The sequence below is a fragment of the Anopheles aquasalis genome, chromosome 2 (genome assembly GCF_943734665.1).
Source record: "Anopheles aquasalis chromosome 2, idAnoAquaMG_Q_19, whole genome shotgun sequence".
In the NCBI taxonomy this organism is placed as follows: domain Eukaryota; kingdom Metazoa; phylum Arthropoda; class Insecta; order Diptera; family Culicidae; genus Anopheles; species Anopheles aquasalis.
The window spans coordinates 28,161,886-28,182,500 of NC_064877.1; the positions used below are offsets into that span (position 1 = coordinate 28,161,886).

The window sequence follows — 20,615 nt, forward strand, 5'->3', positions numbered from 1 at the left end:
ACATCACTCCACGCAGAGTGATAGTACGATTTCGGCTTCGAATGAAGCCACAACTGACCGGCGAGATGGCTGGAAGGAGGTGTAGTGTTTGTGATTTCGATACCGAGAAGAAGCATACCAAGCGACAATCAAACGATTGCCGGATAAGACGCGGAGACACACAAGGAAACTGCCACTAGTAGCTAAAGTGTCCGTAAGGTTCCTCTATTTTTGCGACAAGCACCGTTTGTTCGTCCACTGCAACGCATCAGAGAACGGATCAGAAGCTCTAACGGAGCCGCACACAGACACACCCACACCACCCTCGACGATTGTGTAGACGATTGGCACATGGAGACGCCTCGCCTCGCATCGCATCGTCATCAACGAAGGAAGCCCCGCGGATGTCGCTGTGCGAAAGTGTTAAACCAATTTGGTGACACTTTTCGACCAAGACGTTTGCGGTCGAACGGCGTTGGCTTTGGGGCGCACTGAAGCCAAATTGGCAGTGGCCGTGTCCAACCACAACAACCAGGGAATGCTTTCGCGGCTGACAATGGTCAGAAACACACCGACACACGGGGACACACATCATAAACTCACACAGTCACACGGTAGGTTGACGCGACAGAGAGAGTAAGAGAGAGAGAGAGATGGTGCGCGCGGACGTACAAGCCACCGCCACGATCGACCGTCCTCGTAACACTGACGCGTGCTGGTGCGGTGCGAGTTCCTCGCGTTGGTTGTGACGAATGCCGCGCCTGATAAAGATGCAACCATCTGACAATTAACATATGATCCGCCGAAGTGCCGAAGGATGCGACTTCGGGCCTGGACCTCAACACGACGACGATACCGTCCACCGGGGCCACATGACGAGTGGCTCTCTCTCTCTCACTCTCGCTCTCTGCATCATCACAGAAGAGAGCTATATGGGGCGAGACCGGCTTTCGTTTACAGCTGGTCGCGATGAGAGCCACCGAACGAACAGGGCAACAGAGAGCATCAGGCATTAGGCGCTCTCCTCTCACTTATTCGAGAGCCTTTCCTGCGCTTGAGTCGGCGCAAGAAAAAGAATCGTGCGATAGGAACTCAGTACGAAATGGTTATGCTCACCACTGCCATGCTGCTATGCTGTGGGGAAAGCGTTATGCGGTTGCAATTTGTCTCGTCGACAGATGAAGTTCGTTGTTAAAAATTATGCCTTTCTAAAATAACGTATGCATTAAAAAAAAGAGACAAAATTTGAATGGCGATAAAAAATAAACTATGACAGATAATTGAGTTCTGTAAATTACATGTGGAAAGGGAGTTTATCAGTTTATCAGCAAAAAAATTCTACGCCATTCCGAGTAGGATTCTGGAAGTTAGACGGTAATTTCGACATGGCAGTCAAAAACATATTTGTGCACATGTTTTTCAACTATTTCTGTGTCTTTTCATTTAATTCCTCCTCCGTTTTTCCAATCAAATTGCTAAAATAGATCCTACGGTTAAAGCTAGCCCAGAAATTTTCGATGGGCAGCAGCTGGGGGACATTGAGCGGGTTCATAATCTTTGGTATCACATTGGTACTCAGCCGCTTCATTTTGTCTAACGATCGCTTCGCGTATCGTTGCTGGTCAGACCCCTCAATCTTTGTACTATTAGTGTTCCTTGATGGTTGACGCAACCTTCTGCAGTTACTTTTCATAATAAATTTTCCCGATCACGACCAGTTCGGAGTTAAAGAAGGGCAGCTGATTGTTAGCCAATGGAGGGCCTTCTTGAAGAACTTGGTGTGTGAGTGAATTTCAGATTAGAGCTCACTTTCTTCGTGCGGGAAGTAAAATATGAAGTGCCTTTTAATATTTTTTTATCTAGAATGAGATAGGTATCGCGTTCATTCACCACGGCCACGTCGCGATGCGCCAAAAAAATTTACTTGACGATCGTGGTCAACCGCTGTCGCTGTGACATTAATTGCTGCTCTGAGATCAGTGGCCGGGACTTTCGCTTTCTGACATGTATGCCTATGTACTCCAGATACTTCTTAATTATTTGGGAAGTTGCACCGATCTCACGGCCAATCGCACGCAGCGATGTAACCACTTTTTCCTCGGTCTCGGTCATCAGCATCCTTTGGAGGTTTTGGTCGGTCAGAGTCGTCGGCCGTGCCGAACTATGCCTTCTTGTGATGCTATTATTGTTGGGCAATAGTGCCAAGATCTTGTAGATACTGGAACGGCCATATCCGACACTCACAAAGAGTCACACGATAATCTTTTTGGTCGCGCCAGGATACCGTTTTTGAAATGCGCAAACCTTGGAACGAAGTAGCTTTGCTTTTTTCGCCATCACGATTAGAGTTCGACTGATAGAGCTTTCAAATTTTGTCTGATGACTCATAAATAACTACTATTGATACTGCATTTTTAGTTTCTGCAGTGCGATTGACTGTTTGCCCATGAAAAATCGGCAAAGTTTGTCTCTTTTTTTTAATGCATACGTTATGCCCTTAACCAACATCGACATAAATCATGAGTGCGCGAGATGGACGCGGCTGTTCCCAGACAGCATCTTGTGCGATCGTCTTCTGATGCGCTTGGTGAGAGCACTCGACACACCGGCGTTTGTGTTTCGCTCGCATTATTCACGCGATCAAAGCCAAGGAGATCGATATGATATCTTATTCTATTTGAGGTGAAATAGAACAATGTAAGGTAGGTGAACTATGAACGCTAACAGCTACATTTGCGTTCTAGGATGTTTTTTGTTCGTTAAACTCGGCTTCGAATTTACCGGTTACCAGGCGCCTCCATTCGAAAGTACAAAACACTAGGCGCCTCCATCACATTTTGTTTCCTCTCATGTTTCAGTTTCAGTTTTATTTCTACGTTATTCGAGGCACTATAAGCCTGCTAAAACTAATGTAAAATCTCAAACAACCATCACAAAAAGCATAGATTTATCATAAAATCAAACAAATACTTGATCCCCAATGCCTACCGCCATAATCAAACGAATGATGAATGGGCGGGGAAAAAAACTCAAAACCTCAAACCACCAGCACATTGCAATTACAATAACACTCCTCGATGAAAGGCACACAGGCGTTTGAAAGGCCGGAAACGAAATTCGAACAGAAATGTAATACGTGATAGTGCTGAAGGAAGTTATGAACCGAAGCGTTGATTCATAAACATCGGACTCGCTCGAATATCTCCATCCACTCTCCAAACAGTGGAGCGAATCCACCGGATGAGCACGAGCCAATGAGTCCATCGTTCAACGTTCAGAAGCATCGACCAGCGATCGTAAATTTTGCCCCAGGTCCGGTCCGATTACGGGATGCGGTACGCATAGCGATGATGAGCTAATGGCCGCGCGGAAAACTTGTTCATATTTCAAATGGGTCCGGAGCTACTGTAAGCTATTGGTACAGCACTTCTCGCTCGTAGCAACAGCAATATGCTGAGCATACTGATGGATCTGTCTGACTCATTGCTGGAAATCATGTGGAGTGCATTTTGAAGTAGTCCATTTGTGGGAATTTTTAGACACATAATTTTTTAAAAATAATTACTCGATCCGAATAAGCCCAAAATGTACTTGCAACATAGATAAACAACGTATTTGTAGGATGATATACTACAGTTTCTCAACCTTGTAGATAACTGTGTCTTTTGTGAGTTTATTGAATTTCACAAAACAATAGTTGGTGCCCCAAAAACATGTGGGAAAAATAACATTTCACTAATACCAACGCTTTCGAGCACGAATCGCTTCTCGTGCCCGCGGAACACATGTTCATGGTCGAGCAAAGTGGCGTACATACTACCACCCCCACCGGGTGCGTGAAGCATACGTACCAGCAAATGGAAATGAAGATGAAACATGCTTCCGCCAAAGATAAACAGACCAGTTCCCCGTCCGTCGGACCGAACTCTGGCCACACCGGACACGCATGGATTGTTTGCTAGATAAATACGGAAGCGGCACGAGCAGCAGTAAAGCCGTCGTTCCGCGATCGGTAAAACTCCTCGGAGACCTCGTCCGTACACACAAATGAACAGCGCTAACGGGGACCAGCCATTGGCAAACCGGAACCCATTATGCAAACGTTGTACGGTCGCAGGTGAGGGAAGTTCTGGGGCGTAAAGTAAATACTTGGTACGAGCGCTGATGAAGCCATCGACACGCTCAAACACGCACCTCGGAACAATAAGTATCAACATAATTACCGGTGCTCTTAGTGGATGACTAACGGAACATATGAATGTTTCATTATATGCTATGCAATAACCCCGGGGGCGCACCTGCAACATAACTCAGCAACCCAACAAGTGCGCCGCATCTTAACATCACAATCGAGTTGGATCGAATTTGGTTTGTTTTGTTTGGGAAACGTCAATACGATAAAAGGATTTCGTGTTAGTAGTAGAAGTAACGCAGAATAAGGTAAGTGTTAGTATTATAATCTGATCGCCTTGGATCTGATCTTTAAATGATACCAGCCATTATAGGGCCACGCAGCTGTGTTCGCTTCTCTTCCAATTCTTCTGCTAAGCGCCGTTCAAATGTGCGATCGAACACACCAACAGCATCCTTTCCATTGGTATTGATTAGTGAATTCCCGTCGAGCCGCCACATCGGTCTCTGTTTCTGTCATTTCTATCCCACGCTCACTACTATCATTGCATCGCTTCACGATGACAAGGTACAAGGCGATCCTGCCAGATCCGTACAACCATCATGCCCAAGCCAGCATGCCAGCCAGCCAGCTGTTGCCCGTAAATTATTAAAAACCTTCCCGGGGTCCTCCCCAGACTCTCAGCTTGGTTGTGCCTCATCGACGTCCACCCCGTCACGGTCAGTGCGGTGCTCGGTGTTTGGTGCTGCTGCCAAACCGAACGGAATCTCTACTACTTTGTGGTGAAGGCAGGTAGGTTGGTTGGTTGGCAGACAGGATAGGACGCAAGTATCACGGCGAATGTGGACGGTGAAGAGGACGAAAACGGAAAATTACTTGTCAACGTGATCGATGAGCAAAACGGATTCATCTCACAGAACCAGAGTGCCAGAGTTGCAGCACAACCGTTCGAGAATGAACAACCAGTTTCCACCAACGCCCCACCAGGGGCGGAGCGTTGTGAGCGCTCCGCCAACGTGTCAACCGAGTTCTAGAATTCGCACAAACACATACACACACAGATACAGAGACACAAAATAATGTAGGAACAAAAATGCCGAGAACACAAACGATTGCAGCAGCTTGGAAGCGTCAAATGCAGCTCTCAACCTCCGTCTCCCTCCCTCTCTTTGAAGGGGTTCGAGGATTCCGTGCAAAAGGAAATATCCGCAAAACTCGTCACGCCTTATGCCAGCGCATTAAAAGCAGGAAAAACTAAATTAGGGCACAGACCGGCGGAGAGCTAAGGAATTTGGTGTGAAAAATTGATTCCGCAAGCCGTTAGCGGAAGCGTTAGTCCGCTAGTCGTCTCCAAACGCCAAACGCAACATTGGAATGTGTGCCGATAGTTGTGTGGCCAGTGGAGGGAAAGCCAACAGCAATAACACTGCAGAGGGCGTGTGTGAAATTCGAAATCACTTCCACGCGAACATTCGTGGACGCGTGATCGAAATGGGAAATACAGGAAATACAGGTCTCCCGGGGGAACCTACACCAACACGGAATACCTTGAGGCGGAACTTCCTGCCGCACATCTTAACGACTCTCCTCCGATACGATACAACCTGTCAGTACAAGCCCGGGGGAGGTGACTTTAGAAAATGTTCCAGAATATTTAGTAGAAACACTCGCAATTATGGTTCGCTTGTTGCCTTGGAATCTGATTCTGTGGCCGCTCGACAGTGCGTTGATTTTTAAAATATTGCATTCTAATTCGTTATGACCGCCCATCCCGGTGATCTCGAAGCGACTCATGCAAAATTTAAATTCAAATTTAAGCACTTGTTGCCTTGATGCTGCTGCTGCTGGTGGTGGCCTACAGCTCCGTGCTAGCAGCTCCCTGTTTGGTGCTTTGCTTGCGGCTCATCAAATATTCACGGTTATGAATGCGAACGAGATAAACACACTGCCGGTCCATAAATCAAACCGCCACTCGCTCGTCTTTAACGAGCTGGCGGAAGATGTTTACCACGAAATTCTTCGCTATCACGGCAGGACCACGGCTTCGACCACTCCAACACCAGAATCCCCACTGCTGCACGGCCATTGTACGTGCGTGCGTCCTTGCGTGCGTGCGTGCGTGCATACCGGTTCCAACACTCGTTATGATTTGCGTTCAAAATTGATTGTTACTTATAGAAGACCAACGAGGATCATCCACACTTCTGCTAGTGAACAGCTCACTTTTGTCACCTGAATGTCGCTTGCTTTCAGCGTAGGGTTTAGGAATGTTCCCCCCCGAGACATGTTGCGTTGCAGCCGAGGAGCAGATTTCGAAACTCACTCAAAACTTGTGGTGTGTCCACACACAAGCCAACGACGATGTGACGACGACATGATGATACTCGACACACTAAACTAGCCTCGAAAAAAATCCGGTTTAAAGCGGTTCCGACGCTGAGCGCTAAAATTCCTTGGGTCACAATTGGCTTTCGCAAGCTGACAGCACAATTAATTGTGGTGGATTTTTATGGGAATCGTTACCAGTCGGTATCACCACTGTACTGTCGGAAAAGTAGCTACAGATTATATTTCGTGTCACATAATCGGATGGAATCCTCCGACACTTTCGACACAATGCAGAGACTGTAGGGCTGCTGGTTAACACGAAAACACACCACGCATGCCCTTTTCCCTCTTCGCTCACTCACTTAAACACTAACGCTTGCAACGATTACTTACACTCGTAGTTGCCCTCCTCCTGATCGTCGGCATCCTTCTGGTCGTCCATTTTGGCTACACAGAGCGGAAGGCGAGAGATGGAAGAAGGCAGAGAAAGGTAGCAAAACACGTTAGCTGACTGATGGGAAACCGTTCGTTTGATCGCGATCGCGGCTAACGTTTCGATCACTGCCAGGCGATAACGCATACTGACCACCACTGCGACAGCACCGGCAGAGCAGGCAATCGCGCAGGCAGGATGAAGACTGGGAGGACGGCGACGAGTTGGCGGCGAACGATGACGACGACGACGCGGCCGCTGCTGCCGCCGCTGCAGCCGCTGATGCCGCCGCGGCCGCAGATTTCGCATTCCGCTGCCTTGATCGCTGGTAATTCAAGTGATGCCACTGCTGGTATTGTGGTTGCTGGTACTGTTGCTGTTGCTGTTGTTGATGTTGTTCGTGTTGCTGCTGATGGGATTGTGGCGTTGAACGTCGTCGGCCACACTGTGCCGAAGAGGTACCGAGTGTCAGGTAGTCGGTTCCACTCGTTGCACCACCAGCACCACCGACCCCAAAGCTGGCCGTTGAGCTGGCACTGCTGCTGCTGCTGCCACCACCACCACCATCGTCCGGCTCGACCGGGATGGCCGTGAATCCGTTCGAAGACCAACGCATCAGTGCAATGTCCGTTACGGTTGCTGGCAGGTGCGCTAGCGATTGCTGGTCCGCACTGGCCGTACTGTTGCTGCGATGGCCTCGATTCACCAGCTGCATCTCACCGGTCACGATGCGATCGATCGCTCGTGCGCTCGATCTCGACACGCCCGCACTACTCCGACTTTATCCCGTAATGGCGCACCACGCGTAACACATTAAACCACACAATAACGAACCGCGGAAGGAACAAACAAGGGAGGCACTCAGAACCGATCATTGATTGGAATCACCGGGTGGAACGTACAATCACGGTCACCTTCATTCACGTTACGCGCTACATGCGATCATGATCGCGTCACTCTCACAGTCACTGCTGCAAATGAGGGAATCACAATAAGAACTCAAATAAAAGATCTCAAAAAAAAAACACGGCTCCCTGTCGCAGTTTTTGGCCACTTGAAGTGAAGTGAAGGAAAGGACGAAAGGCAGTAAGCCAGGGTTTCGGATGTGCGGAGTGTGCGTGGCCGACCGCCAATCCAACCGCCGCGTGAAGCAGCAAAGCAGCGCATGATCACCACATTCTTGGTCGCCCACTTTTGATTCCCATCCCCCCCCCCCTCCCCCCAAAAACCCCTGCCGGTCGATCCCGTCGGGGGTGGTGACGCTGGGGACGGATTGTTGTTATTAATCCAATGGCAATATGGACGACGTGCGTGGTGTGGTGTGCGGCCAAGGCGTGAGTGAGTCTGCGTTTATACTTCTATGATACGGCGGATGGTTTATTATTGGATTACGTCCAAAAATAAACACTTCATCCTAGTCGGCCTTGCCGGTGTTCGCTGGCTGTACCATCCCGCTGGATTTGGGGTTCGAAGACCCCCTGGGACACCTCCCTTTTTCCTCATTCTACCCCTTTTTCAGGGTTAACTGAGGCCAGTGCCGCAAAGGGAGAGTACATTACACCAGAAGTATGATGTAAACCTAGGCCACATTCTGAGAGTTCTGAAGGTGGGAGTAAAGACAACATTCATTCTAAATTGTCACTATTTGCCAGACCTTGCCCAACCGGAAGCTGCCCCTGTGTCTGCACCTCTGTTCGGTCAGGATTTGCACAAACACTTGCCACGCCAGGGCAGGCCAGGGCAGGGCAGGCGGTGAGATAACGTTTGTGCTCACGGTTAATGCACCACCAAGTCCACCATGGTCCATAGCGGTGGCACCACGGACCAACAAATCAATTTATCCACTGACACTGGCACTTTTCTAAACAGAAAGCAGCACCACCCAGGTACGCACCCCCACTGCTAATCCAGTGCACACAGGGACCATTTCCTTTCGCCAAACCCAATTATCCAATGGATCTGTACGCTTTTCGCACAATACACAACAGACTGGGCAAAAGCGTGGTTGCAAAATTTCCACCAACTCCGAGCGGTGGCCATTAATGACCGTTCAAACCGCTGATCGAGTATCGTCTTTTGCTTATCCGGGTTGTGTTGTTGTGCTGCGGCCATTGCCCAACCACTTTGGCCAACCGGTGGCAGGTTGAAGCAAACCGTATCCAGCGAGCGGTCGCCGGGCTTACGTAGGTAATTAATGGCCATGACAGTTCCTGTGACTCTGCCAAGCTGTAGTCCGGCATCCCGTCGTGTTCTCGCAGGTCACCATGGCAGACCATGGCACACTCGGACCACATATGGCGAACCACCACGGCTGTGTGGTGATTTGCAGCCACGTAACCGGAAGTGAAGGGAGAAGATCGAGGGGCTTCCATATCGGATGATAGATCTCGACCATTTGTAGCATTGACATCGTGATTTCGTATCGCTGTAGCGTCAGTAACGTACGCACCAGCAGATGGAACACGCGTTGCCATCAATTTTACGGCACGGCACCGGCGCCTGAAGGGATACAGTTCCGAAGCGGACCGCAAGGGAGCTCAAATCACGCAACCACATGTCGAGCATGTCTTCGGACGCATCCATCTTCCAAGAGCCCCACCTCCTCCTCCCCCCACAGAGCAGTATGTGCCAAACATTCATTACTCATTGGAATGTTCTTTTGCAATGGAATGTCCGTCCTACGCTGAGAAGAGTTTGTCACCGAGGTAGCGAGCGGTAAAAATCGCCCAAAATTCACAAACTCTAAAACGGTGTCCCCCCGGGGAGGGCTGGTGCACAGTCACCACTGCTAGCGGAGCAGTTAAGCAAGGGTGATAAATGAGGGTTTAAATGAGACGTAGTTTCTGATGGCAGCGGCCAGTTAAAGCGAGACCATCGTTCGACAGCTGCGTAGCTGACGGTGTCCTCTGTAGACGTGCCACCAGCACCAAGCGGTAACATAATCTATCCCCACCTCCTGGCGCACTGGCGCAAGGTCAAGAGTGGCGGCATCAGCAACTCAGCCCGGACCGCCCGGATTCACTCCCGGGGTGTGTCGTTTCTATTATTTCCTCAAATCCATGCCCAGCCACCACGCCAGTCGTGTACGGTCACGGTCGTTCGAGGATCGTTCTCCACAGATTTTTTGTCGGTGACGTCCCTTGGTAGCGGCCAAGGTTAAAGTCAGCGACCGACCGAATTATGCTACCTACTAGCCATTTATGCAGCGGCCACGATCTCTCGACTAACGCCATCGAAAGGCACTAGACGAGGCGCGGATGTGACTATAATTGGCGTCTCGAAAGCACGGCAACGGCGACGTAATTGGAACGAACGCTCGGAACGTAAGCAATCAGATGGCAACATTCGTGAAAGGGATACAATTCAACAGCGAACGTACTCTCGTAGCGTCCATCTTTGGTGTGAACCGTTTCCAATTTCTCTCTTTCTCTCTCGCACAGACAAGCCGACGATGACGATGATGTGTACAAACGGTACAACCCCTTTTTGAGTGGGTGGCTCTGAACCTTCGGATTGAGGAATATAAAGTTCACAAAATTTTCAATAGGCTATAAATATATCACTGCTGCTGCTGCTGCTATCTCTTTCTATGACCGCCACACCGAAGCACTTGCACCGACAGTCCCAGCCGTCAGCGTCCTTCGTCAGCTGACCACCCAGCCGGCCCAGGGCAGGGCCATTGGTCAGCTTATAACGTACCGTGATTATTGCTCTCATAACGTCCGATATGGCCGCGCGAGATCCGTGCTCTGTTTTGGTTAATTTTTATTTCCGTTCATCGCCGATCGATCGATCGATCGAGCGAGCCCGAGCACCGATCGGCACTGTCGGTGTTGGTGGTCGACGGCAAAAGCGGTAAAATCCGCTCCTAACTCAACGCCCGACGCCTACACAAGCCGTTGGTGGTTCGTTATTGGCGAACGGGGAACCGGTGAGCCGGTGAGGGAACGTTTACTGGTGATGGCAGTGAACGGTTCGGCGATTAACACGATCGTTGCCCATACAGAATGGATGATGATGATCAACACAGGTAGCAGGAAGATAGGCACCCGAGACAATCGAACGCACTCACGTCCACGCGGCGATAAAGTATTCACATGCCATCCGAAGTGTTGCTTCCGGGTTGTCATTCACTCGCCCGGAAACGGAAGCACGGAGAGAAATGGAGCAAACAATCCTCAAGGGTTTGCACGATTCTACTAACTAACTGACGCACCACTTCCCACGTGCACTCCGTGCGCCACAGTCCAGACGCGACCGTATCACACCGTCTACTAACGATCGGTGCCAGATCGAGCGCACCGTTCGCGGCAGCACCGTCCAGCCGACACAGCGCACTCAGAGGGAAAAAATAGACTACACCGAACGGGCGTGTACCAAGGAGGTGGCTGCGAGATACGCGCACGCCAAGACCATTCGTCTTCCGAGGAGGATTGGTTTGTCGCCGGCGCCATGCGCCGTACACGCAGCGGGGCCGTACGCAGAGCGCAGAGTTGAGGAACCTAATTTTACCGAGCTCTCGGATTTCGCGATGTTTGTGTTCTCTCTTCCTCTGAGAAGATTTTATCACTCCCGCTGTGCTCGAGACGAGGGAGCGGCGCTGTGACAGTGTTTTCTGTACGCCGCCCTTCGTAATGTTTAGAATCATCGACAAAACGTCCTTGCGTTACAGGACGATCGTGCAAAGTAAGGATGGATAAGATCTCTTCTTTTCAATCATTGATTAGTGGTGTATTTTTATATGTTTTATTTAAAAAAAGGTGTACAATAAATATGAGTTGTCGTATCATCTCTACAAAAAACTATGAATGAATCCTAAACACGTTGGCTATCTATTGTCCCCGTCGATGGTTTATCGATGGCACCTTGAACGGTGTGCTCCTTTTCACAATGCTTCGTTCGTTCCCACCGTTGCGTGAACTTACTGTCACAAAGGCCACACTCAAACGGTCGCTCGAACGTGTGAGTCTTGCGGATGTGCACTTGAAGCTTATAGTTGCGCTGGAAAGCCTGCCCACAGTACGGACAGGGATAGGCGTCGATGTTCTCGTGCTTCAACTGATGAACCCGACGGTCACTGTACGTAGCGAACCCTTCGCCACAGTACTTGCACTTGATCGGTCGATTACCCGTGTGCACAAGCTGATGGTGACGCAAATGCGCAACCGTTTTGAACCGTTTCGAGCAATGGTCGCACGCAAAAGGCCGCTCATCGCTGTGTGTCATCTCGTGCAGCAGTAAATCCGATCGACGGGTGAATTTTTTATCACACTTGCCGCACTTGAACTGCTTCGCGCTGTGTACGCCTTTCCTGTGGGAGCTAAGTGTACTGCTGGTATAGAATGCCATCTGGCAAATATCGCACGTATACGAGCGAACTCTTATGTGTACCGCTTTACGATGGTTCAGTAAGGTAGCCCGGGAGTTGAATCGGATTCCACACTCCTGGCAGGAATATTTGGCCTCGTTGTACATGCGCTTCTGGTGGTAGACCAGTTTTGCGGGGATAGAGAATCGTTTGTAGCATACATCACACTCGTACGGTTTCACAGTGTTGCTCATGAAGCGATCCTTACGATGAACCTCTTCCGAATGCTTCTGCAAATCATCCTTGCAGGCAAATACCTCGCCGGGACATCCGCAACACATCACGTCGAGTAGATATTCTACGTTTTCGTACATTACTTCTTGTTCGTTGTACGTTAACTGCTTATCAGTGTCATCAGTCAACGATGCCGAGACTTCCATGCGTTCAAACTCGTTCTTTTTCTCGTCGCATGAAATCTGCTGTTCGCATGAGCTTTCCGGACTTTGTCTAGCTCTTCCATCCAACGCTTCAAGTAAGGGTTCAATGCTCAATGTCTTAGTAAACAGTAACGTTTCTGCGGGCCTTGAATGTGCATCCTCATCAAGTGGGGGCTCGATCCTGAACAAAGCATCATCATCTGTCCCTTCTTCATCGATGAAATTCCCATCTTCGGCGAGTTTCTCCGAAAAATATCTGCAGGATGGAAGGGAATCAATTTAAATACATAAATCACCATTGCATTTACACCTACTCACTCTTTGGACTGTTGTGGGGCAACCGTTGAACGAAAGTATTCATCGGATTGTAAAAATTGAGTACGGAGGTTGTATGATGCAACAAGACCTCGAGCGCATTCCTGGCAAACGTACCCCGGAAATCCGCTATCTGCGGACACGCTCAACCCGGTGAGAACCCTGAACATCGTCTCAAGCGATACATTTTGAACGAGTTTCGCAAGCGAAAGTAAAATATCCGGATCTTTCTGTAAGCAGCCACGGCAAATCGTCATCACTTCAAAGAAATTGTTGTGGCATAAAGTTAAAGTTTCATCAACTTGTCGAAGGAAGATACTGCACGGATACGCATGTTCCGGATGCCGGTAGATGGTCCGATTACGCAGAATCTTTTCGTTCCGAGTGATAGGTGGCAAAGGTGGTGCTGAAAGAAAATATGATCGTTAATCTAAGAAATTCTAGCATAATTAAGAACTTCATACCTTGCCGGGAAAGTGGTTTCCAACGATGGTTCCGGATCGCGGTCACAGATATTTTGCACTCCTCAGATGGTGGGAAATTTGTGAAAAGTGATCTTATTTCGTTGCAAAAGAATTCGAATCCTTTTTAATATTTTTGGCGCGGGATTTTCAAAACAAAAAACAAAAACTGTGTGTCATAAACAGACACGATTTGACGTACGAGGCCGTAGCAAAGTAGAAGCATCCCTTGAAGGACGTTAAGCAGCGTCTTGTTTTGAAGCGTTCTTTTTTGGTTTTGGTTCCTCGCGAAATCCTGGAAACTGTGCTGGTTAACGGTTAAAATATTGGTTAAAAATGAAGAACAACTCATCTGCTAGGTGCCGTCTTTGCCTGAGTACCGACCAAGAACAATACAGCATCATCTACGATCAACACGAGCCTGAGAGGCTCGCGGACATCATTTATCTCTGCTTCGGCATAAGGGTGAGCCAATTGTTGTGTTATTCATCTAGCGTCATTAATATCCTTGATCTCTCATTGAAGATTGGAAGAAATGATGGAATCACACAGGTCATTTGTGACCCCTGCCGGATGGATGTTATTCATTTCTACGATTTTCGAAAACGCTGCTTAGCCGCAGACACGGTTCTACGCAACGAGCGCGACGAGCTAGGTCTGAAATCCTGTTCACCGCTAAACAACACTGGACCAGGAGAAGATGCACTCGATATCATTGAATCGTCTGGATGGGAGGATCATGATCATGTGGAAGGTACAACAATTGAAGAGGCCCCAGCACCTGAGGTACAGGACGACTGTGTGGTACTTGAGGCTCCAGTTGCAGAGAATTACCTGGAAACGGATGAACTGATCTGTGAATTGCCGGACGAAGGAGACCCTATCGTCGAAGGAAGATTAGAGACGGACGAAACTCTGGAGGAAGTGGAATTTTTAATTGAATCGGACGAGTTGCAAGCGCTAAACGACGATGAGGACTCCAACATAGTCACTGACGCGCAGTGTAACGCCCCATCGGAAACGTTTGCCGAGGCTGAATCTGAGCTGCAAACGCTAAACAGTGATGACGATTCCGACGAGCTGAGCGATGCCCGCAGTAATTCCCCATTGGAACCTTATGCCGAGGCAGCATGCGAAGATTTCCTGCGATTTGTGTGCTGCGGTTGTAATGCAACCGAATTCAACAGCCAAGAGGAACTAGACGCACATAGGAATGAGAGGCATCAAAGGTACCGCGTCCGGGACTGCACTATTCGACCATTCGAATGTGACAAGTGCTTTAAGCGATTTATTAAAGAAAAGCATCTCGCTCACCACCAGGAGCGCCCATTCCGGAAGCGCAGATTTGTGTGTGTTTCGTGCGGACTGGCTTATTTCACGAATACGGCCATGTTGCGTCACGAGAAGCTGTGTCTGGGGAAGGAAAAGAAAACGCCGTGCACTCTGTGTGGAAAGCAGTTCCGGGGGCGGATTTCGATTTTGAACCACATGAGAATTCATCAGCAGGACAAGGTATACCCTTGCACGGTGTGTGGTAAAACGTTTAAGTCGAAATGGGCAGTACCCATTCATATGGTCACGCACTCGACCGAACAACCATTCCGGTGCGATATCTGCCCGGCTAAGTTTAAGCGCGAGGCCTCAATGAAAACCCACGAACGGCGTCACGCGAATCCTTTGCCGCACAAGTGTGACTTTTGCGATGAGTCTTTCAACAACAACGCGGCCCGCAAATACCATCGTCTGACCGTTCACGAGGGATTGGATCCGTACCGCTGCGAAGAATGCGGCATCAGCTACAAACGTAAGCTGATGTTAAAACATCATATGGAACGCGTGCATGGGCACCAAGCGAGATAAAATACAATTCAATTTAAAATAAATTTGAACAGATTATACCAATAACTAAACTTGTATACGTTTGCTGTGTATTGGTGAAATAAAGGCAATGATCCGAAATATATTGTTTAAAGTTAATAGGTTTAACATTTAAACGGAAGAACATTAACACTTCTCTTGATCGATGTCAAATAGATGTTCGGGTTTATTGAATTGGAATACGAACAGCGCATCCGGTTCGTTTCAAACGATTCTGCATCTTCCAGTTGCATAACTGCATTGAGAACTGGCGCCACAGCGAATCGGCAGTTGAACCACCCGATAGGAGGCCAGCATAACAACCATCTAGTTAATGTGCAGAGCAATCGAAAAACGCTGAACCGTGCACTGGACACCGTCACCGACAATCTAGTGCTTTCGCGGGAGATGGTGTCATTTCACTCCAGCTTCCTCCAGGCCTAAGAAATGGCGTCCTAAACGTCCTACCGGTCACTATAGTGGTAGGCAGAGTTGTAGAGCAACCGAAACGTAGGCAGACAATGTTTATATAAATACATAACAGCTAGCAAACCCAAGTCACGTTGATTGCGTCGTGTCTGGCGCGAACGAAGGCACTAACCCGCCACCACTACCCATCACCCCCACGATGCCCATCACGCAACATTTTCCATCACAGGGCAGCACCAGAACCCGATCCCTTTAGGCCCCCCTTTGCCGATCGATTCGGCAGTCACATTGCCTTCGCCGTGCGCGAATCCCTTGCATTCAGCACGCCCTTCCGACGCCTCACAACTGCCCTGGCCTCTGTGCCCTGTTCTCAACTCAACAGGGTACACTGCTGGCCGGGCATCACATCAGTCCTGTCGGTTGCGTTGAACGGTTCGGTTGGATCCCGTTTTCCTGATACGCCGGTGTGCGATCGTTATAGCTTGGTGCAATTGTTTCTTATTGGTAGTGTGGTTTAATACGGAAATGATACAGGTAAACCCTCTCACTATTTATCTATGATGGTGAGGGTTCTTTGGTGAATGATAGTCCACATGTGCGCTTATGGGGAAAGCGGGATAAAACTGTGCAAAATGTTAAAGTGCGATACTGCAGTGTGATTAATTTATGTGTACAGTTAGTGTAACTTCACTTCCGAACTACTTTAGTATAAAAATAAACGATGAGAAAACTTCCAGAACAATTCGGTAGTGGGATAATGGTCTTAAAAACTGTTAGCGATTTTTTATAAGCATTTCGCTCAACGGTAAAGAGTTTCCAGATGTTGTTCCACATTTTTTCGAGCTACACTGAAATACCATCTGTCTCGTCAACTTGTAACGATCTCATAGACTCCGGCCTAACCTAGTTAGTCGGCAGAATACACGTTGCGTAACTGGAGTACGGAGAAGCCTCATAAGTAGTACCAGAGCAAAATGAACGGGGCCCCTATTTTACATAAATTCCAGGTGGGAATGCCCTTGCCTGTCCCTCTTTTTCTTTCGCTCTTCCTTATTTTGATTTTTTACTGACTTACTCTCTCCATATCCCAAGTGAGCACCGATAATGCATGTTTAAGGTTTAGCTTACTGAAAACACCCTCACCGGAAGTACTCGCTTGTAAGTGTTTGAGCAAACCGGAGGAAACGCACCCCTAATTGCAACGTGGCATACAATGAGGCATTCTAGTTTAACAAATAAACTTTTTTTAATTAAAACATGGCAACTAAACGGCAAACGCCGCTAGCTATGGTGATCACATGCACCGAGCAAAGATGAAATGTGTTCGTAGGATCGCGTATACTAGTGTAGTGACTGAGAGTTGTTGTGGTTTAGTGTTTGCGCGAGTCTGTTAGTACAGATCCATCACACACTCAAAAGGTGGCCAGCTGCATGGCGTGGTAAGTGCGCCGTTCGGAGCCGCAGTAGTGCAGTTGTGCAACTGTGTAATCACCTCGATTGCCTCCAACGGCATGCGGTTTAGTGCAGTGTCAGCATGGTGGTGGGGAGGGCATAAATGGCAAGTCGCATGCTACCTGCATGAAAAGCGACCGATTAGTTGGTGCGTCTATGGTAGTCTTAGTGTCTATGGTAGTCGCGATGGTGTACGATTGCCAGTATAAGCTTCCATCATATCGCCCAACGGTTCTAGTTCTTCCGGTTCGCTAAACGTGTAACCTGAATGCCCTACCAAGACTCGTGATGTAGCAGCAGCTGCTGGGTACGTGTAATTGAAGTGAACTCACATAAAGAGTGTATCATTTTGCAGGCTATTGAACAAGCTGTTTTGGAATTGAGCAAGTGTGTGCTGACAATAAGTGATGGCACGGAGATGGGACCTAACCGCCAAGGATTGTCGTGCATTCCCGATACAGTGAATTGTGAAGGCTAGAAACAGTTATTGTAGCCATTCGCCGCGTGTGTTTGCGTGACCCAAAGTGATGGGCATGACGAAGCAAACATCGTCTGGTGTGGGCCATTATTCCGGAAGTGGAGGCCACACCGGTATGAACAGCATGGCCACCGGTAGTGGCAATGCGGACAAGCAGCAGCAACCATCCTCCAATTTGCCACATCACCAGCAGCAGCAACAGCAGCAGCAGACAAGCCGCCACGGTCAGGGCAGTAAAGGGCAGGCACAGCATCACCTGCTTCAACCATTACATGCTCATCATTCCCTGCACCACCATCTGCAGCAGCAGCAGCAGCAGCATCCGGTAGCAGGCAAGCTACGTGACAAACACACCGTGCACTGGTTCCGAAAGGGTCTCCGCCTGCACGATAATCCAGCATTACGTGAAGGCGTCCGGGGAGCTACGAGCTTTCGGTGCGTTTTCGTGATCGATCCCTGGTTTGCCGGTAGCTCCAACGTTGGCATCAACAAATGGAGGTAAGCCAATGCAGAGGATTAATTCACTGTTCCTTGTTTCGCTTTGTAAGATTGCTCGGAATGTTTATTGAACTGGCATTTTAAACCGTTAGCTCTAAAAACTCCCCACACATTATCACCGCATCGGTAGCATGAATTGCATCATCATTGCCTTGGTTCTTCGCCATGCATGCATTTTTTTTTAACATATATAAGGACGGAAAAGCCGTATGTTTAGCCATGCATGCATTACCTCATCAGTAATAGAATACGGCAGATACATACGCACGCATCAGGGACTATTACGAGGTTCTGTTCACATGACCAAAACAAAAACAAATTGAATTTCATTTTCTAGTAAAAAAAAATGTAACCGTTAGTGGGACTGTCCGTGGCGTTGGCAAATTGTGTAACACACCCCGGGGGGGTTGTTTGTCCTACGCATCGCTAACGATGGATGCGGTACTCGAGAACAGTAATCATTTAAAACGCTTAAACCCTTATCGCTGTCTTGTTCGAACCCACCGACAGCACTGAGACACACCGAGCCGGATCAACTGGGGCAGTAGTGGTGACCCTGGCCCTGGACAAGATTGCAACGCAAACGATGATGCACCGTGCATCCGTTGAGGACGGAGATGCATCACATCTCGGTAGCAAGTGTTTGTGTGCAGGAAACTATCTGTTTGGACAAGAACGACTACGACTGGCAATAAACTGTGGCGTAATAGCCTCGCTGTTTCGACGAAAGGCGGCCTCTCCATTATGCCAAGCTGCGCTAGCGCTATTAAGTGCTATTGTAACTCAATTGTATCATGCACAAACTAGAGAATTTCTGTGTAAATTATTTTCGATCTACTTTTACTTTTGAGGCGATTGCTATTTCGATTTCGGCACCAGAACTTCTTTATCATATGCTCAACAACGAAGCATTCCTTTCCCTGTCTGTGTCTGGCACAATAAGATAGAGGCAAAATCCGCCAACTTTCCAGCAACGGTGTCACAAAGGGCCTTTACAGCCCATTGGTTGCCCCGCCGCGGTAAGGTACCGGTCGCCCCCAGCGTTTGCAAATCACGTGGCCGACAATGTGAGCACGCTCGCTGCTCGAGGTTACGTATCTCTGTTGCTGAACTAGTCGCTAGCTATGCGTACTGGACCCCTGCCGTTACTCACTCGCTAACCGTTGCGTACCACCATTCACAGCACGCCAGTGCGGCTTGGAGCTTATGGTCGTCGTGCGTCAGTGTTGATTGTTTTCAGAATTTCTTCAGCACATTCTTCTAGCCGACACTTTTCTCGCTCTGCTGGAGGAATGGTTGGTTTATTGCTTTTGGACACCTGGATCGTACCTACGCTAGGTGTCTGTTATCGTTGTGTCTTTCAAGATAGAGGACAAACTGAAGCCGTAGTCGATGTTTAGCTGGTAAGAAAATATGCTCGGACGGAAGCTGCTAGAGCAACGTATGTAGAAGGGATGTAGTTGATGAGAACAGATTGCGTAAAAGTTTTCAAATTACGCAGGGGTTTTCCGAGGCTCTTGGCGTGGTCGTAGGGATTTAGATTGTCTTGTGGTTCTTGCGTATTTCTAAAAACTACATCAAGCCTCAAGAAATTCAATTTGTTTAGTTGGACTGTAAAATAATAAGAATTTCTATTTTAAATCCGTCCTCCATTCATATTTTTTGTAAATCTATAAAAATTGAATGAAATAAAAAATGTTCTCTTGAAGAAAATGTTTACATTACTTGAAATAACTTGTTTATCACTCATATTGTTAACGCAATGTAATCTGATCTAACGAAATGTGAGTGGATTACCGCTGAAGAAAGCATCACGACTCACTTGGAATTTGCCTATGTCTATATTTATTTAGAGACACATGTGAAAAGTATCACCGCGCCTCCATTTGGCTTAGGTAATTTTAATAATTACAGATTTACTCACTACACAAGCAAACCAACTGGTTTAAGCAATTGTTCCTCAGTGGAACTGTGGACGGATAACCATGGTGTAATACATTAAAAAGAATTTATCGGGAACTAATAGTATAAAAATATAGCGTTTGTTTTTCCTACATTTCAGTTCGTTTATTTGCGGTGGAATACAGTAGATAGTGATAGAATTTTTTTCTTGTAACTTTTATGTTTTATTTATTTATTTATTTCATCATTTTTTGCATATTTTTACGTTGTTCAATAAAAAGATAGAATTTCAACAAATCGCCTACTTTTAACAATGAAAATTTCAACTCCCACTCCGACGCAGCATAATGTTCAATGTTATAGACAAATTCAACTTCGTGTCTTCTACTAACATCTTTTCCATTCTTTCCCCCTTCCAGGTTTCTTCTTCAATGCCTGGACGATTTGGACCGTAATCTACGTAAACTGAATTCGCGCCTTTTCGTCATACGAGGGCAACCGGCGGACGCTTTGCCCAAGCTGTTCAAAGAATGGGGCACGACGTGTCTCACCTTCGAGGAAGATCCCGAGCCCTTCGGCCGGGTGCGCGACCACAACATCTCCGAG

General features: G+C 48.0%; 4 protein-coding genes across 8 annotated transcripts in view; 2 read left to right on the plus strand and 2 right to left on the minus strand.

Moving 5' to 3' along the window:
* The window catches only part of LOC126572553 (Kv channel-interacting protein 4-like), a 48,981-nt gene extending 37,765 nt beyond the window's left edge, over positions 1 to 11,216 (minus strand). The window contains exons 1-3 of one of the 5 annotated variants that reach the window (XM_050231959.1): positions 11,175 to 11,216; positions 7,026 to 7,843; positions 6,833 to 6,886 (exon numbers count right to left, since the gene is read on the minus strand). In XM_050231959.1, the coding sequence (XP_050087916.1) occupies positions 6,833 to 6,886; positions 7,026 to 7,587 (616 nt within the window). In that variant the 5' untranslated portion in view covers positions 7,588 to 7,843; positions 11,175 to 11,216. Of the gene's footprint in view, positions 1 to 6,832; positions 6,887 to 7,025; positions 7,844 to 10,921 lie in introns of all 5 variants that reach the window. The other 4 variants (XM_050231956.1, XM_050231958.1, XM_050231955.1 and 1 more) reach the window with 4 other exon arrangements.
* Positions 11,217 to 11,625: 409 nt separating this feature from the next.
* Positions 11,626 to 13,325, minus strand: LOC126569035 (zinc finger protein 43-like). The gene is made up of 2 exons (XM_050225822.1): positions 12,936 to 13,325; positions 11,626 to 12,873 (listed from the first exon to the last, which is right to left on the minus strand). Exons 1-2 carry the CDS (start codon positions 13,187 to 13,189, stop codon positions 11,688 to 11,690), a joined length of 1,440 nt encoding a protein of 479 aa, XP_050081779.1. The 5' UTR covers positions 13,190 to 13,325; the 3' UTR covers positions 11,626 to 11,687.
* Positions 13,326 to 13,662: 337 nt separating this feature from the next.
* LOC126581232 (zinc finger and SCAN domain-containing protein 12-like) lies at positions 13,663 to 15,297 on the plus strand. Its single transcript, XM_050244745.1, has 2 exons — positions 13,663 to 13,858; positions 13,919 to 15,297. Exons 1-2 carry the CDS (start codon positions 13,730 to 13,732, stop codon positions 15,251 to 15,253), a joined length of 1,464 nt encoding a protein of 487 aa, XP_050100702.1. The 5' UTR covers positions 13,663 to 13,729; the 3' UTR covers positions 15,254 to 15,297.
* An 818-nt stretch (positions 15,298 to 16,115) lies between these two features.
* LOC126580780 (cryptochrome-1-like) overlaps positions 16,116 to 20,615 on the plus strand; it is a 7,269-nt gene continuing 2,769 nt past the window's right edge. Inside the window, exons 1-3 of the mRNA XM_050244032.1 lie at positions 16,116 to 16,213; positions 17,370 to 18,107; positions 20,429 to 20,615. The exon at positions 20,429 to 20,615 is cut by the window's right edge and continues 65 nt beyond it. Of these exons, the coding sequence (XP_050099989.1) occupies positions 17,659 to 18,107; positions 20,429 to 20,615 (636 nt within the window). The 5' untranslated portion in view covers positions 16,116 to 16,213; positions 17,370 to 17,658. The remainder of the gene's footprint in view (positions 16,214 to 17,369; positions 18,108 to 20,428) is intronic.